Source organism: Phoca vitulina, unplaced genomic scaffold (genome assembly GCF_004348235.1).
Source record: "Phoca vitulina isolate PV1807 unplaced genomic scaffold, GSC_HSeal_1.0 scaffold22, whole genome shotgun sequence".
Taxonomy (NCBI): domain Eukaryota; kingdom Metazoa; phylum Chordata; class Mammalia; order Carnivora; family Phocidae; genus Phoca; species Phoca vitulina.
In genome coordinates, this window is record NW_022589725.1 from 2,128,294 (window position 1) to 2,145,441 (window position 17,148).

At 51.1% G+C, this 17,148-nt stretch overlaps 3 protein-coding genes across 8 annotated transcripts in view; 1 reads left to right on the forward strand and 2 right to left on the reverse strand.

Annotated features, from left to right (window-relative positions):
- DBNDD2 (dysbindin domain containing 2) overlaps nt 1-13,788 on the reverse strand; it is a 38,234-nt gene extending 24,446 nt beyond the window's left edge. The window contains exon 1 of the mRNA XM_032419232.1: nt 13,772-13,788. The gene's annotated coding sequence lies outside the window, so the exon portion shown is untranslated. The remainder of the gene's footprint in view (nt 1-13,771) is intronic.
- Nucleotides 1-16,087, reverse strand: part of SYS1 (SYS1 golgi trafficking protein) — a 38,278-nt gene extending 22,191 nt beyond the window's left edge. For 2 of the 6 annotated variants that reach the window (XM_032419226.1, XM_032419228.1), the window contains exons 1-2: nt 15,459-15,905; nt 13,772-13,839 (exon numbers count right to left, since the gene is read on the reverse strand). In XM_032419226.1, coding sequence (XP_032275117.1) covers nt 13,772-13,839; nt 15,459-15,833 — 443 coding nt within the window. In that variant the 5' untranslated portion in view covers nt 15,834-15,905. The other 4 variants (XM_032419225.1, XR_004301193.1, XM_032419227.1 and 1 more) reach the window with 4 other exon arrangements.
- TP53TG5 (TP53 target 5) lies at nt 1,289-5,788 on the forward strand. The gene is given in 4 exon segments (XM_032419233.1): nt 1,289-2,647; nt 2,810-2,940; nt 4,403-4,883; nt 5,603-5,788. Coding segments are annotated over 4 exon segments (936 nt in total). The 5' UTR covers nt 1,289-2,428; the 3' UTR covers nt 5,708-5,788.
- Nucleotides 16,088-17,148: the final 1,061 nt, after the last annotated feature.

Here is a 17,148-nt window from a genome sequence, read left to right on the forward strand (position 1 = left end):
CGGCCAGTCTGCCCTTCCCTCACCTCCTTCAGGTTCCTACTCAAATCTCATCTGGTTGGCGAATGCTGCCCATTCCAGCCTTTTTTTTTTTTTTTTTTTTTTTTTTTTTTTTTTTTTTATATTTTTTTTTTTTGAGAGAGAGAGACAGAGATAGCGAGAGAGAGAGCACGAGTGGGGAGGAGAGGGAGAAGCAGGCTCCCCACAGAGCAGGGAGCCCGACGTGGGACTCGATCCCAGGACCCTGGGATCATGACCTGAGCCGAAGGCAGACGCTTAACCAACTGAGCCACCCAGGCGCCCCCATTCCAGCCTTTTTAATACTAGCAAATCTTCTACCTTTGCTCTCCCTCGGCCCTCAGCCCTGTTTACTTTTCTCCCCACACTTATTTCCCTCTGACATGACAGTGGTGTGCTGGAACTGACTCATAAGGGCTTGCAAAAGCCTATTATGCTTCTACGAACTCTGCTGACTGGTCGTTAAGCATAGCAATCATTAAAAATCAAATTATACAAACTTAATCAAATTAATGATGTTATAAACAAAGGTGAAAAACGCTCAAACTCATCACTTTCCAATTGTTTGCTACCTTTTGCTACTATCTATGTCCTTGAGAGTCTTCACATCTGGAGAACTATAGTAGCTGTAACGGTATGCTACCGTGCATTTCCATTCAACTCTGCCTTCAGTGACATCACGCTGGTAGCTTGAAATCAGCCCTGCTAGGAGTTTTTGCCCCAGAGACACAGGTACTTGTAATAAATCAGGTTTTGATTTATTATTTTGTTGACTGTCTACACCAGGGTTTGATCATGGGCCCAATCTAATCCAACACTACCTTTGTAAATAAAGTTTTATTGCAACACAGCCATGCCTACTCATTTGCTTAGCATCCGTGGCTGCTTTCACGCTACAACAGCAGAGCGGAGCAGCCGCAGCGATACTGCCTGCAAAGCCTGACATATTTACTATCTTGCCCTTTACAGAAGAAATTTGCTGACTGCTGGCCTAGCCTTAAGAGACGAATGGAGGAGGGCGCCTGGGTGGCTCAGTCGTTAAGCGTCTGCCTTCGGCGCAGGTCATGATTCCAGGTCCTGGGATCAAGCCCCGCATCGGGCTCCCTGCTCCACGGGAAGCCTGCTTCTCCCTCTCCCACTCCCCCTGCTTGTGTTCCCTCTCTCGCTGTGTCTCTCTGTCAAATAAATAAATAAAATCTTAAAAAAAAAAAAAAAAGAGACGAATGGAGGAAATGTTAATAATACAATTAAATGTAAACACATATGTCCCGTCTATAGCTAGTACATTGTAAATAGCGCACCACGAAGAAAATCTGAGAAAATATACCTCTGGTATTTGAAAACTCTGATCCAATACAGCAGATAACTTGATATGTCATTGATGAGTGAGTGAAATTCAAACATTTTTATTCTTTCACTTTTGTACTTTCTTCTTCCTCTTTAGTGTTAAGTGAAAATGTCAACATTTGTTCATCCATTGCAACCACAGGTTGGTTATGGATATGAGTTAGGCAGAATCCAAGAAAAACATACTTTAAGAATGAACTGGCTCTTTGGAATTTACAACAAAGAGTACTGTCGAATTTTATTATTTTAGATTTCTATCAGTACAATTTATAATACACACACACGTAGATGAACATTTTGTTTCAGAGAGCCAAATGTTAAACATTTACAAGCACACACACTGTTTTGTTTTCCCTCCACTAGAATGTATGTTCCTTGAAGATAAGAATTGTCTTTTATTTCAGTGCTTAGAATAACAAACGTAGCAGGTGCACGGTCAACATATGACACAGATGAACAGATGAGCGTAGTTGGGAATGCCTGGTTTCATGCGTTCACTGTCAGACCTTAAATTTCCAGCTCCACCATTATCCAGCTGTGTGGCCTTGAGTAAATTACTTAACCTCTTTGAACCTTGGCTTCTTTATTTAAAAAGAGGAGATAATTCTCTTACCTCACAGGGAGGTGTTGACAATATAGGCCTCTGTCTGGTACCTACTAGGTTTTTCCACAGATGGGGAGTTTCCTCCTCACCCTCCACCCCTGCCACACACATACTCCTTGGAGACCCAGCCCTGCTGCTGTCACAAATTTCAGTGATGTCACAGCTCCCCTCCCTGGGAGCTTCAGCACAGCCATCCTGATGGCTGGCCTGAGTGCTGGCCGAACTGAGAGGGGCAGGGAGCAGGCGGTGCCTGGTACCAGTCTTGCTCCACCTGTCCTTGAGGTCTCACAGCCCCAGTATGAGTCCATCAGCAAAGAAGAGGCCCAAGAATAGAATGGTTTCCAAGGTTGGACTTGGGAGTGGACACAGAGGGGGTTGGACCACACCCAGAGCAGGGCCATCCAGCCTGGGGTGGGGCGGGGAGGGAGAGGTGAAGGGTGAAGAGAGGTCAGGAGAGTTGGAATGGTTTCCCCATTTCTGCCCCCAAACCAAGGTGACAAAACTCCCAAAGGGTGGTCAAACCCATGCTCAGCCAAATGGAGAAGCATAGTGGAGGCGTCTGGGGGGGATTCCTCCTGTGTTAGTGCACTCTCTCCTTCTGTCTCTCAGATACAAGATGAAGAACCACAGGACAAGATACCACAACCTGTCAAAGTAATCGGGCGGAACCGACTTAAGATGGTGAGATGCCCCATTTTGGTCCTTCCTAGTTGTCAGGCTTGTAGTGACCCAGGAGTCCCCAGGCCCAGCACTGAATGGAGTTGAGCCAAGTTGAGGTGGGGTGTGGGAGGCTACCCCAGGAAAGCTGAAGCTTCTGTTTTCCTGGTTTCTCGACCCTGGCAGGTATTAAAAAAGTTGTCGCTCTTGAAGCTGCTCAAGAGCTCAAACCCCCGGATCCAAGAACTGCATAGCCTGGCCAGAAGGTGTTGGAATTCACTGCTCAGAGTTCCGAAGATCCTTGGGATCTCCACTGGGTGAGCTCGGCACACCCCTGGCCCCCACCACGGACCCAATGACTATCTTTACTACGAACAGGCACTGTTTCACTTTGTGAAAACCTAATTTTCACAAAGGCTCTATGACAAAGGTATTGATTAGCCCTATTTTACTAGTGGGAAGCCGAGGCTCAATAGACGCAGTGACTTGTCCCAGCTAACAAGACTGGTAAGTGGCAGAGCTAGGATTTGAAGCCATGCCTGCGTGATATCAGAGTTGTGGTCCTAACCATGGTCACAATCATCCAGTTATGGGACTAACCACCAACTAGGGCACCACCCAGGCAAGAGGGGCCACTCCTCCTCCTCACCCTCAAATCCACACCACCCAGAGATTCACCTGCAGACCAGTCATCTTGCTGAGGCTCGGCTTCCTCATAAATCACGTCAGAATATTAAGAAAGTTGACATTTATTAGGCACCTGCTAAGTACTTCACAAGTATTTCCCATTTAGTTAATTCTTCACAGCATTCCTATTAGGTAGACAGAGTTACCCCAGTTTTACATACGACGAAACTAAAGCTTTGAGCGGTGAAATGACTTGCCCCAAATCAGGCAGATGGTAAGAGGCACAAGCAAATTTGAACCCCCGTTTGTTGGTCTTGAAAACCTGTGCTCGCCAAGCCACTCTGCCACTTCACTGCCTCCTATTTGTGGGGCTGGTGTGAGGGTCCCCGGCCTGATGCACAGCAGACCCTCAATGGTGGTAATAATCAGCGGTACTGGCATTATGTGGAGCCTGAGTCCTCATGCCGCTCCACACACACTCAGCTAGGACAATGCTGTGCTTTACAGAAGACTCAGTCTATTACACACACCCTTGGGGCAAGTCTCCTTCTAGCACTAGAAGGCTAACGCCCCCTCTCGGAGCTCCTTTCTCTGAGTTGGCCGCCTCGGACGCGCAGGCAATCAGTTAACACTGGGCTGGAAGGGTCAGGCCTCTCTCGTCCCATAGTTTTCCAACCTGTTTAAAGCAGCAGAACCTCTCTTCAAGTATCCTTCCTCAGGCCCCAATTGTGTTGGGCAGAAAGGTATCCCGCCCTCACCCTGCCCCTCCCCAGGGTGGGGAGGGCATTTGAGAGGTCTCCTCAGAAACTTAAGGTTTCTTGGAGCACAGTTTGAAAACACTGGACTAGTTCACCCCATCAACTGAAATCCAGAGAGGCGGAACCCTGGCCAGTGGCCCGCGCAGACAACATCTAGTCCTAGGTGTCCTAACCACAGGCCAGTGCCGCTCGCCTCCCCAGCCAGGAGGACTCCCTCCCCTGGCCATTATCACCTCCCCTGCCTCCAGGCACAAGGCCTCTGGTGGTGAAGTTTCTTTTCCGGGGCTCTCCAGCTTTCCCCCCTGAGCTGGCTGCATAGCAGCGGTCTCAGGGCGAGGCTGGGGGACCAGGGCCCTCATCCTGCTCTGCTGACTGCCTTCCCTCCCTGTGCCAGGAGCAGCAGCGTCTGCGATAGAGTGGAACAAGATAACGAAGAGCTCCAAGAGGCTGGGTGCCCCAGGAAGATACCGGAATTAGAGTGCCCAGGGGAGCCCCCGGTGGGGTTGGGCGGGGGGAACAGGGCACACCAGCCGCCGGTGGCAGCGCACCAGAGCGAGGAGCAGGTGGAGCCTGAGCTCCCAAGGACATCAAAGGGTCATGACCTGACCGCTTGCCCTGGAGCCCAGGGGAGGCAATCACCCACTGGGGACCTCCGCATTGTCTTCCTGAAGACCTACCAGCACAGAACTCCCATGGGGGACAAGAAGCAGATGGAAGCAGCTGACCAGTGGATCTGGTTTGAGGGGTTGCCCACACGAATCCACCTCCCAGGGCCTCGGGTGATGTGCAGATCATCCGCCCTGCGCTGGGTCAAGCGCTGCTGTACCCGCTTCTGCTCTGCATCACTTGAGCTACCTATGTGGCATCCATACAGAGTATGACACCACCACCCGGCCGGGGCGAGACACAGGCCGAAGCCAGGCTTGGAACTGGGCCCGAGTCAGAGGCTCAGGATCCAGACTCTTGGGGGCTGTGGCTAGCTAGCAGTGCTAGGGGGAGACCCCTCCCTCAGGCCCAGAGAGGGGGAAACCATTGATTGAGGCCACACAGCAGGGTGGTGGCTAGGCTGGGGCCTCTCAAGATCCAAACAGGGGCTCTGGGGGGGGGGGGCCCTGGAAGTGGGGGTTCTGAGGTGGGTCATCTCACTGCCTGGAGGCCTCAGGAGGGTCCACAATTGCTATGGCTCAGAATCTCAGTCAGGAGTCTGAGTAAGGGAGTTCAGGGATTTCCAAATGTTGGGGGAAGGGGGAGCAGTCAAGTAGAGCTCTGCCATATCCCATCCCCTCTTAGACCAAATCACCACCCCACGTTTCATTTATTTATGCTTCAAATAAGATTTACTCTGAACAAAAAGTTCCTTAGCAAAAAAAGAAAGAAAACAAAATACTCCACCCTTCCATGAGAGAACTGAGGTCCCAAGAGAGGAAGGCATGAAGGGCTTGGGGGTCCAGCTGAAAGGGAGGCTTCCCCTTCACAAAACCCAGATCCCCAACCTGCAGGACTTTAGCGGGCCCTGGTCCCTGAGCCCTCTCCCCGGGTGGCAGCGCCCCCTGGCGGCCTTCTTAGCTCCTAACACCGAGGTCTCTGCTCACAGGTGGCGTGACCCTGGACGGGAGCCAGAGGTGTGAGGTGAGGGTGGAGATGGCGCAATCATCTAAGCGCGAGGGATGGGCGGGCAAATTCACGAGTCTACAAATAAAATCTCCCATTGGGAACTGAAGAATAGTACTGCCGGCTCTGCCTGTTAGGGGCTGGAAAGGATGGAGGGAGGAAAGGGGCCCTCGACTGAGGTGGGGAGGAAAAGCGTGCATCACCATTTTAGGTTTCTTCCACCCCATTCCCAGGCCCCTAAGGTCAGTCTAGAACGTGGCACACAGAAACCAGCAAGCTGCACCCCTCCCCACCCCTGCGAGCTGGCCTCCGGAAGAGTACACTTTATGAAGTCATAGAAGGTACTTTCCGGGTGCGAGATGCTTCACAATGGCCCTGCAAGCCAACAAGATGAGAGACCGTGGCGCCGAGACAGAAGGTGACTTGGCCAGGCTCACGCGACTAGGAAGTGGAGGGGCCAGAATTCTAATCTAAAACTGGTGGCTGCTCCCCATTCCATTTTCCGAAGAAAGGAAAAAGGCACAAGGGAGCATCCAGCCAGCCAGTCATTCACGTGCATTGCGCCCCGGTTATTGCAGCGTCGGGTGTCAACAAATGGGTGTCAGCTTGGCCTCGAAATGTGTCCCGCCTGGGTCGAGGAAAGCACCCAGTCAGGCCCAGTGTCAGTACTTCGACTCTACAGCTCCCGTGCGACACGACACGCCCAACCCCCAATCCCAAGTCCTGGTCGACCCCATCGGGTCGGGGTCGCCCTGTCAGCAGGAGCCATAGCCCTGAACGTGCAGCTGGGGAGAGGAAAACCCAGGGAACCCGGGCTTTCTGGGGATCTTGCCCTGGAGGCAGGCTGCGCGGAGTGGCGCCCTCAAGAAAGCAGCGCAGCGATCAAGGGGTGCAGAGCCTTCCCGGGAGGAACCCAGGCGGTGGTGGAGATGCCCGGTGCAGGAGAGAGGAAGATGGGAGGGGTTCCCCCGAAACGCACCGCGTTAGCCCTGGGCTGCGCCGCCAGCCTGAGCCTGCCGGCGCGGGGCTTCTCTGGGCTGCCCTGCCGGGCTGGACTCTTACGAGCCTACGCGCGCCTCCCCCACGTCCGCCCACCGCGCCGCTTCCCGCGCCGCCTCCACCCCGCAAGCTCCACTCCAAGCTGTCTTCCCGCTGGTCTTGCACTCCGGCCCACCTCCTGGGTAGTCGCCATTTCGGTTTCCTTGCTGGACATCATCAGTCCCATCAGTCTTCAAAAATCACCCCTACTCGGGTGCCTGGGTGGCTCAGTTGGTTAAGCGACTGCCTTCGGCTCAGGTCATGATCCCGGAGTCCTGGGATCGAGTCCCACATCTGGCTCCCTGCTCAGCGGCTGGTCTGCTTCTTCCTCTGACCCTCTCTCCTCTCATGCTCTCTCACTCTCTCTCAAATAAATAAAATTAAAAAAAAAAATCACCCCTACTCGCTCTTTCACCCCCAGCACCCTCCATTCCATCAACCTTTGCGCGAACGTCTGTCTATGCGCACTATGCAGGCAATCAGGGCAGCGCGCTCCCAACCAAAACACACCGGGTTGGTGACCCCCTGCACTAGTCTTCCTGGGAGCCTGCCCTGGGAGCCCCAAGTGGGGACCTGAAAGGTGTGGGCCTGGGTAAGATTGGCAGCTTCCACTTTGCCGCAAAGGGAGCCAGAGTTGGGCCCAAGAACAGCAGTTGGATGGGCCGTGCTTGCGTGCTGAGGCTAGGATCCCTCCTGTCCAGAGCGCCGCTGGGGGGAGGAGCAAGGATGCAGGCTACAGTGTGAACGACTCCCAGCTGTGCACTCTTTCCAGGCTTACCACCCGCACCCCCACCTGAGCTGGCACTTGGGCCTCAGACAACCTGCCTCCCACAGTCCCATAGCTGGGGCCCTCCCATTACCACCTTCCCTGTGCTTGACTACTACAATCTGAGGCTCCTCTTCTGGGCTCAGTTAGATCCTGCTTTGGGCAGGAGGCTGCAACAGATCTCAGTGATCAGAGGACACCACCCCCAGAAACAGCTCCCTGCCTGTTAACCGGGGGGAAAATTAAAGTGTTTGATTCAGAGTGACTTTTAAGAAGTCACATGACCTCTCTGAGCCTATTTCATCCGTTTATAAAATAGGGATACTAGTTCCACAGGGCTTCGAGCAAATCAGGCTTGATGTAGGTGAAGCCAGTTCGTGGGGTGTTGGACAAATGTCTGTCCTTTTTTTCCTGCCTCCTCCCTGGCCCTGTGCCACAATAAAGCTCCTTGTGTCTCACTCATGAGCACCCGCCTAACTGCTCACCTTTAAGGGAATTAGCTGCATGTTAAAAAGCCAATCTTATGTTCACATTCACAGCCTTTTGCTATAATGACATCTGGATTCCAGAAACTGTCCCTCTACTATTCTGGATCACTTACCACTAAACATGATTGGAACGTGAAGATGATGAGGCTGTTGAGGCAGAGAGGCCTAGCTTCTCATCAGTTCTGTGATGTTAGGAAAAGTTGTTTATTCCTAATCTTCAGTTTCTCTGTCTGCAAAATGGGAAAATAATGGTACCTATCTCACTGGATTAAGTGAGAATACACAGAAGTGTATCTAATCTTCAGTTTCTCTGTCTGCAAAATGGGAAAATAATGGTACCTATCTCATTGGATTAAGTGAGAATACACCGAAGTCACTCTGCAATGGATGACACAAAAGAGCGCAGTACTTGGTAGCTGCACCTGGATCACAGGCAAACCTGTTCCCCATCTAACAGCTGAGAATACTGAGGCTGGGAAGAAAGGTGTCTCCTCTGTAAAAAGAGGAGAGATGGGGCAGTGGCCCAGTAACTATAACTGCTTAGATTTCTGGATCACTTCCTACACACCAGGAACTGTGCTAAGCTTTACACTAGGTATCTCATTGAATCCTCACAACACAGGAGAGTGCTAGCTTACCTCATTTTACAAACAAGGAAACCAAGGTAAGGGGAAGTCAAGCAGCTTATCTAAGTCCTCACAGCTAGTAATGGGACCCAGGATTTAACCTTGCACTCCACTGCAGCTCTCTTAAGTCCTATAGCCTTGGGGCCCTGCTCTTTTTTTTTTTTTTTTTTGTTTAAGTAGGCACCACACCCAGCATGGAGCCCAGCACAGGGCTCGATCTCATGACCCCGAGATCAAGACCTGGGCTGAGATCAAGAGTTGGATGCTTAACCAAGTCACGCAGGTGCCCCAGGCCCCTACAATTCTGTCTTGCCCATAGAGTAGCAGGACAGGGATCCAAACTCTTAGCAACCTCTACCCATTCCTGTCTCAATGCTGTTTTCACCACCACTTGCTACTTTCCTACAGAAAACCTCAAATAAGGCTTTAATTCCCTCTCCACAGAGGGCCTCTCTTGTGCCCTGAATCTACCCATACTCTACCTGCCCCTGAAGCTCTGTGTTCCTTGTGCTACGGATACAGGGAGGAGATCCATGTCTGTGCACGGACTGCCCCCTGGGACTGCCAGAAGCAGCTACTCTTATCAGGGAAGTCACTGAGCAGCTGAAAGTGCTTCCAGGAAAGACTGTTTGGATCGTGCACCCCATAGGATTCATGGGGGCCTGGAGCTTCCCACCCCACCCCCTGGTATCTGCTGGCTGCCATCCCGGCCTCCATTTGGCTCTGATCTGGACAGGGCTGCCTAGAACTGGCAGCTAGGGGCACCCTCTGAGCTAGATATCCCTTTCTCCTTTCCCAATTTCTCCTCGGGTCATAACTTTTCTGAGTACCAGTTATGCACTAGTCTCCACTTCTCTCTCCAAATGGAAGTTGAGGTAGTGGAGGGGTAGGGGTGTGAGGGATAAAAAAGGTGCAGGCTTCAGACCCCCTAGGAAGTCAAGAGATACACCAACTCAGTGTCAGGGTGGAGGTAACTTTCCCTTATCCTTTGGAAATAAAAACATTTCCTACATTCATCCATTCACTTGGGAATCTGTGGCCATATTTAATATACTGTCTACCAGTTCTTCTAAGAAAGCTCACAATGTTTACAAAGCACTATATATCCTTTGTATTTAAAGCAATACAGTGGAAGGCAGAAGTGACAGTTTGTAAAATTAATTAAAGAACTTGCACGTCCTTTAACTATTAATGTCTTCAGAATGAGTTTATTGTCAAAGCCAGAGCCCAAATCCTGGGTCTGCTAGTTCCTAACATGTAACCTTGGGCAAATGCCTTAGTTTCCTCATCTGTAAGATATAGATGGTATTTCCTACTTCTGAGGGTTGTTGTGAAGATTAAGAAAACAACATGTAAAGCACTTAGGCCACTGCTGGACATCTATTAAGCACAGCTATTTATTACTAAAATGATAAACAGGGGTGCCTGGGTGGCGCAGCCAGCCGGGCAGCGGACTCTTGGTTTCAGCTTGGGTTGTGATCTCAGGGTCGTGAGATAGGGCCCCACATCAGGCTGCGCACTCAGCAGAGTCTGCTTGGGATTTTCTCTCCCTCTCTCTCTCCCTAAAATAAATAAATAAATCTTTAAAAAATATATATTAAAAATAAAATAAATAAAATGACAAACATGTCCCTGCCACTGCCCAGTTCTCTCTGGAACTTGCCTCTAGATAGTGCTTTGTTATTTTAGAAAATCATAATTTCAGGGCGGCTGGGTGGCTCGGTCGGTTAAGCGTCTGCCTTCAGCTCAGGTCAGGATCCTGGGGTCCTGGGATCGAGCCCCGCATCAGGCTCCCTGCTCAGTGGGGAATCTGCTTCTCCCTCTGCCTCTCCCCCCGGCTTGTGCTCTCTCTCTCTCTCAAATAAATAAAAAATTTTAAAAAATCAAATTTCATTAAGGTCACACATTTTTTCACCCCCCAACTGTCATCCGGCTCCATCACTGTATATTGTCGGAGAAAAAAAAATTTGGCTCCCCTGACTTCTGGCAATTTCCAAAAACCAAATTACCACTCAAGGGGCAAAGATTTATCATTAGAGAAGATATGCAGAACAGGCACAGGTCTCTGAAGGAAACTCCCAAAGATGTGTGCCAACACAGCTGGAGCAACCAGCCCCCAGCTGACCAAGGGAGACAGCAGCCACACGACGTGTGCTCTGGTGACCTTCCCCAAATAACGTTAACCACATGCCTTTGTGGTTTGTGGTGTCGGGGACAGCCCACTAACTCAGGGGAAGTCACCTCAGTTGGTCTTATCTCCTGGACCCTGCAGCCAGGATTCAAGTCCCATTAACAAGCTGCTTCCTTCCAGCTTGGCCACAGCAACACCCCTCCCTCCCCCCCCACCAGGCACATTCACTCTTAAACCTTCATCCTATCAGCCTCACCTCCCTACTCTGCAGGGCTATGAAAAAAAATTTCGTGGGCAGAGAGCAAAACTCATCTGGGAAGCCCTAACACTACAAGCTGAAAGCTGCCCACACTCTTGGGCAGATTCCCAAGGGCCCGAAGAGAAACACTGATGGTTTCAATACAGAAGTGGGTCTACACCAAGTGCGTTCCACTGAACACATTCAGAAACCACTGGTCAGAAAAAGGAAACTCAGTCATGGCAGATCACCCAAGGCAGAGCAGAGGTGGCCGCAGATGGAGGGGGTAGGACACAGGAATTCCCTGCACTTAGTATTTCAACCAAATGGAAGGACAATCTGGGGTCTAGAAGAGAAGGTGGCCTACTCATTCCCTATAGCTTCCCTGTCTGGCTGTGCAGGGCTCTCACCGGCCCAACCATGGCAGGACAAAGTAAGCACAGGCAGAACCGTGGAAAATACTGTATTTATGTACATAGGAGGGACAGCTGCAAGCCCCTCACAGAGGACATGCCACCCCAAAGAGAAATCTTAGCAGCAAATTCCTATCTCCCTCAGCACTATCAGCGCAACCCAAGTTGGAAAGCTGGCCTTCCTGTCTCTGGGTACCCATCATACCCTTCCCACCGCAGAATTCCCAGGAAGGCAGGAAAAAGGAACTATTGCCAGAAGTGAGGTCCGGAGGGAGCTGGGGTGCCTAGTCATTCCTAGAGAAGAGGCAGTGACTCTGTCACGAGGGGTGGACCAGGAGCGATGCTGGGACTCTTCTCTGGGTCCTAGGGCCTGCTCTGTTGAACGCTGGCAGCAGGTGGAGACCCAGCAGAGAGAACTGGAAAAAAGTCAGTCATGGGTTCATGGGTGTGCGCACACAGGTGTGTGGCAGGACACAGGTTGTGTGTTTTCCTCGTGCTTGATGCCTCCATCTGCTCATCCTCTCCCTGACAGCAGCCTAATACTTTGTACCTCTGTCTCTTTCTGTGGCTACAGATCCAGAAACTGAGCGTTTCTCCAAACAGAATAGCTGCAGTTCAGCAACATGGCAAAGGTAACAGCTGTCCCGGGAAGGTAAGACAGATGACTAGAAGAGTGGTTTGCTCCAATCAGATATCCTTGATTTGGTTCTTTTTTAAAATAACAGGCTGGTGACAGGTATGGTGGCTCAAGAATGACATGGTTCCAATTCTGTTATTACCCTGACAGAGGTCCCCTTGCTGACCTCCCAGACAGCAAGGCTTCAGCCGACAGAGGCCATTCTTGCAGTTGTGGTCCTGACTGCTACCTGCCTTCTTGACGGGGCCTCACTATCTCTCCCACACCAACAGAGACTTCACATTTCCAGGGTTCCTCTCAGACCTGGGCTGGACCTCGACTGGAGGGTCTGAGCAGCCCAAGGTGTTGGGGGTGGGGCCAAGTGCCCAGCCGGGTGTCCAAAGGACCCAATTCTAGACATTGGATTTAGGGGCTGAGTTGAGGGGGATCTCCTTGAGCTCCGTCCGCATGCACAGGTACTCCCCGATGACAGCCATGAGTGCAATGCACACGGCTTGGACCAGCCACCAGGTCAGCGCCGAGGGGAAACGGGAGCTGTAGAACCAGCAGCCCAGGAGGTGAAAGAAATGGACAGTGACAGTGAAATCCAGACACTGCTTCCCTCGCCGGATGAAGTACAGCAAGCCCAGGGCACTGTGGGGAGAGGACAGCAGTGAGTTGTCACTGGGTTGTCCTGACCTTAGATCATTTGGGGAGTAGAGACAATTAGGCTAACAGCATAGTGGTCAGAAGCAAGTAAGAGAAGTGTGAAGCAAGGGTTACATTATTAGATGCCTAGAGAAAGCTAGCAGGTAATGCTGGGAGGGAATCAGGCTGGGAGAAGAAAAACAAAAGTACAAGCTTGATGAGAAATAGTAACTGTCACTCAGGGGAATCCCAGGGACTGGTGGGGATTGCAGCACCCTGAAGCGTACACGGGCCATTGAAACTGGGGACAACAAGCTGCTTGCAGCTGGGCAAATCCTCACACTGGAAGGCTGGCCTGGAATCAAATGATCTTTCCATTTTTCAAGAGAAGCTAAAAATCTGGATATTTTTTTTTTAATATATAAAATATCCTGAATTTCAACTAAGTGGAAAAATGTTTTAAACACCACTTGTGGGATGCCAAACAGAACATATCTAGGAGCCAAATTCAGGTCATAGTCAGCCCACCCATTTTCAATCTCCAGTGTAAGGTCAAGAACAGTAATGTGCAAGGTGTTGTTCTAAGTACTTCCCATGAATGAATTCATTTAACCCTTACAACTATGAGATAGGTAATATTATTTGCCTCATTTTACTGATGAGGAAACCAGGGCCTAGATAGATCAACTTGTCGAAAGTCACTAGACTAGTGGGAAAGCTGAGATTCAAAGCCAAGATCTTAATCACTATGCTAAACTGCCTCTCAAGAGGCAGGCAATGGTCACAAATGGCCTTAAATGTTACCCAGTCAAACCCCTCAGGTGTACCGACGAGGAGCCCAAGGCCTAGACAGGAGGGAAGTAATCTGGCCAATGGCACACGGATCAAGAACAGAACCGACTTCTCCTGACTACCGGTCCAATCCCTTCCTCACCTCGTTCCACAACAGGGAAGTGATCTGAGACGGAAGCTATCCCACAGGCAGCATGCAGAGTGATGTTAAGAGCTTTTCAGCTAAGGCAAAATCGTGATACAAGTAATGCAGCCAGTCCCAGAACTGGCTTTTGCCACCCACTTTCATCCACCACTCCCCAGGAACAAGTGCCAGCCTGTCTCATGTCTGGATTTAGGAAGTTAGTTCCAGTGTTGGGACCCCAAAAGCTGGAGAGCAAAACTGGTGATACTCACCAGGTGAGGGCGTTGAGGATGAAGGACATCATGGAGAGCCGGCCTGGTGGGGTGGAAAAGCCCAGGATCTGAGGGGGAATCACAAATGGAAATATGCTGGAAAAGTGACTTGGCTTGGCAGAGCTCCAGGCTCCAGGACCTCCTAAGGAAAAAGCATTCTTCCCAGAGCACAGAAGACCACAGGGCCCTGCGTCTGTATGGCAGCCTATTTCCAACAAGGTGCTTTCACAGACATCCACTATGGTATCTCGTCTGACCCCAAACAGCAGCCGGGAAAAGACTTACAAAGGAGAAGCAAAAGTTCAGAGACATTAAGTAACTTGCCCAAAGTGATACAGTAAGTAAACAGCAAGAGTACGGACTATTACAGGGTTCGGCAAACTGAGGCCCCACCAATCAGACACCTAGTTTTGTAAATAAGGTCTTATGGAAACCCTACCACACCTATTTGCTTAGTACTATCTCTGGCTACTTTTGCACCACAATGGCGGAGTCGAGTAGTTGTGACCTAAAACCTTTACTATCTTGCCCTTTAAGGAAAGGTCCGCCAACCCCTGGTCTAGAATCCAGGTCTCCAGGTCGTATGCATGAGATGGCTCTTCAACAAAGCCCAGGATTCCCACAGGCCCTTCCCAGGAGGACAGAGGCTCCTAAGAGGCTACTACTGGGCACTCAGTGTGTGTGCAACGTCCACCACTCTAGAGACAATACTACTGAATACCATCTGTCCAGCACTGTCAGTTTACAAAGGCCTCTGACTTTCATAATCTCCTGTAATCCTCACAACAACCTCCCAAAGCTATTGTTATCATTACTGTTATCTCTTTTCAGATAATACCTTGCCCAAGGGCTACACAGAGAATAAGTAGCAGGTGCAAAGATTCCATTCCCAATCTCCTGGCTCCGAGAGCTGGGCTCATTACCATACAACACAGCTGCTTCTCAGATGCAACCATCTCATAGCCCTCCATTACTTGATAAAGCACTTTCATCTTCCTAGGTCCTCTGGGGTCTCTGGGCCTCATAACATTTTGCTAAGAATTATTCTGTCCAGTTTCCAAAAGAGAAAATAGGCTCAGAAAGGTGAAGCAACCTGCCCAAAGTCCCATGGCTAGTATATTTGGACCTAGATTGGACGCTAAACCTTCCTGAATCCAAAGTACAGGCTCTTTGTATTGCAGTCCACGGGCTCTGCCACTGGTCTCATGATTTTGCAGACAGGAAAACTGAGAGGTTTAGACGGGACAACACTTGCCCCACATCACACAGGTAGTAAGCGTAATTTTAACTGAGGTCCAATCCCATACTCTAGGCAGTTTCCATAATATCCCCATGAATGCTCTTTTATCCACCCCCCCTCTCCAATGTGGCACCTGAGAATCTGGGGCCAGGAAAGTGAAGTCACTTTTTCAGAGTGTCAGAGAGGAGATGCATCAGGTTGCCTGGAACACAAGCTTATTCTTTATGATATCCAGATCCTTTCCTTTGTACTAATAATCTGCCTCTGTTGTCAGTGGTTTCATTTTTATGGATGGGGCACCTGAGGCTCAGAAAGAAGAGGTCCCTTTCCCAGGGTCACAAAGTGAGATGGTGGTCCAGCCACGTCTAGATCCCGGGGGGGGGGGTCGGACCCACAAACACACCCCGCGAGGCCGAGGCTCCGCCCGCACCGGCCAGGGGACCCTACCTCGGCGTCGAACATCTGGTCCAGCGAGGGGGTGCTGCGCACCAGCCCGTCCACCAGCGCCAGCCACAGGCCCAGTGAGCCGTAATAGACGGTCTGCATGAGGACGATCTGCGACAGGATCAACAACGGGTCCCACACGTAGCTGCGGAACTGGCCCGCCATGCCGGCCCTCGCGGCCCGGCCGCCACCCGGGGCCTGGGTCAGCACCGCCGCGCCATGGGTCCGGGGCCGCCCTGGCACCTGCGAGGACACACGCCGGGCCTCAGCCAGCCCGCCGTCACCATGGCAACGCCGCCCCGCCCGGGAGGAGGGACTGGGACAGAGGCGGCGAGCCCATTCCGGGAGTGGGGGTGAGGGCGGGGCGGACAGACCCATTGCCAGAGCGAGGAGAAATCCTGCCCATTCCGGCTGCCCAGGCCCGCCCGTCCGCAGGCTCCTTTGGGGTTCACTCACCGGTGACGGACTCGAGGGTCGAAGCGTCCGAGCGCGGCCCAGTCTCACCGGTTGGCCCCCCAAACAGCGCTGACAGACAGGACCATGGAGGAGTAGCCCTACCGGCCTAGAGAGGCAAAGGTCCAGCTACGGCTGCGGCAGCTGCAGCGACGGCGTAAGAAGGAAGCGTTTCCGGGGACGGCGGTGGAGGGGGCGGGGCCGAGAGTGCGCAGGCGTAGTGGGTGCAATCTTTGGCCAAGCCACCTAGACCCGCGTACGGGCCGCCGGGAAGCGAAGTGTGCACATGCGCAAGATGAAGAGTGAAGGCGAACGGAAGTGAGGCACGAGAGCGGTAGAGCTTGCGTGCCCTCTATAGGGGAATCTTGAAGAAAAGCGGGGAACCTGGAGAGTAGGGAGAGGGGTGGGCAAGAACCAGGGAAAGATGTTTAGGAACTACGGAATCTCTAAATGTAGATTCTGTTTTCTGTCTCCTAGTTAAAGACTGGGATAACTTTAAGTGAACCAGCCAGCCCTTCCACACAGGGCTTTGCCACTGTTCCCGTTTTTACAGATGATTAAGGGTCGGAGAAGGAAAGCAACATACTGCCTCAAATACATAGAGTTAGTGGCAGTCAGGAGTAGAATTCACGTGCCAACATCGCAGCGCTGATTTCGTGCTACTGAGTGCCAGGAGGGTTTGGACACGTACGAATAGGACAATCCCTGCCCTCTGACCCAACCTAATTATTAGGAGGCAAAGTAGTGGGTGCTTTATAACGTGGGTATCCGTTTATATTTATATATACATATATATTTAAAATAGAAAAAGGACAGGTTCTGAAGTCATACCTGGAAGCAGATTCTGACCCCGCCTGCCACCGTAACTGTTTTGTCTCCGCCTTCTCCTCTGAGTCCACATAGTGTATACAGTCAGTAAATATTTGCTGAATGAGTCAAAACAGAGAAAGAGTAACAGGAAATTGATGAATCACTTTATTCCTGTCCCAGCCGACCCAAACCCCTCAACTTCATTGAGCCTAGATGCCCCTTCTCCAGAATGGAAAGAAGGGAAGTAACTGATTCCAGGGAAAGAACGTGGGTTTTAGAGCCAGCTCTACTAGCTGCTCGACTAGCAAGCCACTTCCCTCTTTAAACCCCAGCTTCCCTGATTATGAAATGAGGACTTAGACATGATTAACGTTTGCCAACATTCAATCTACCCTCCACAATTAGTTCCCCATTAAAAAAACTTATCAAA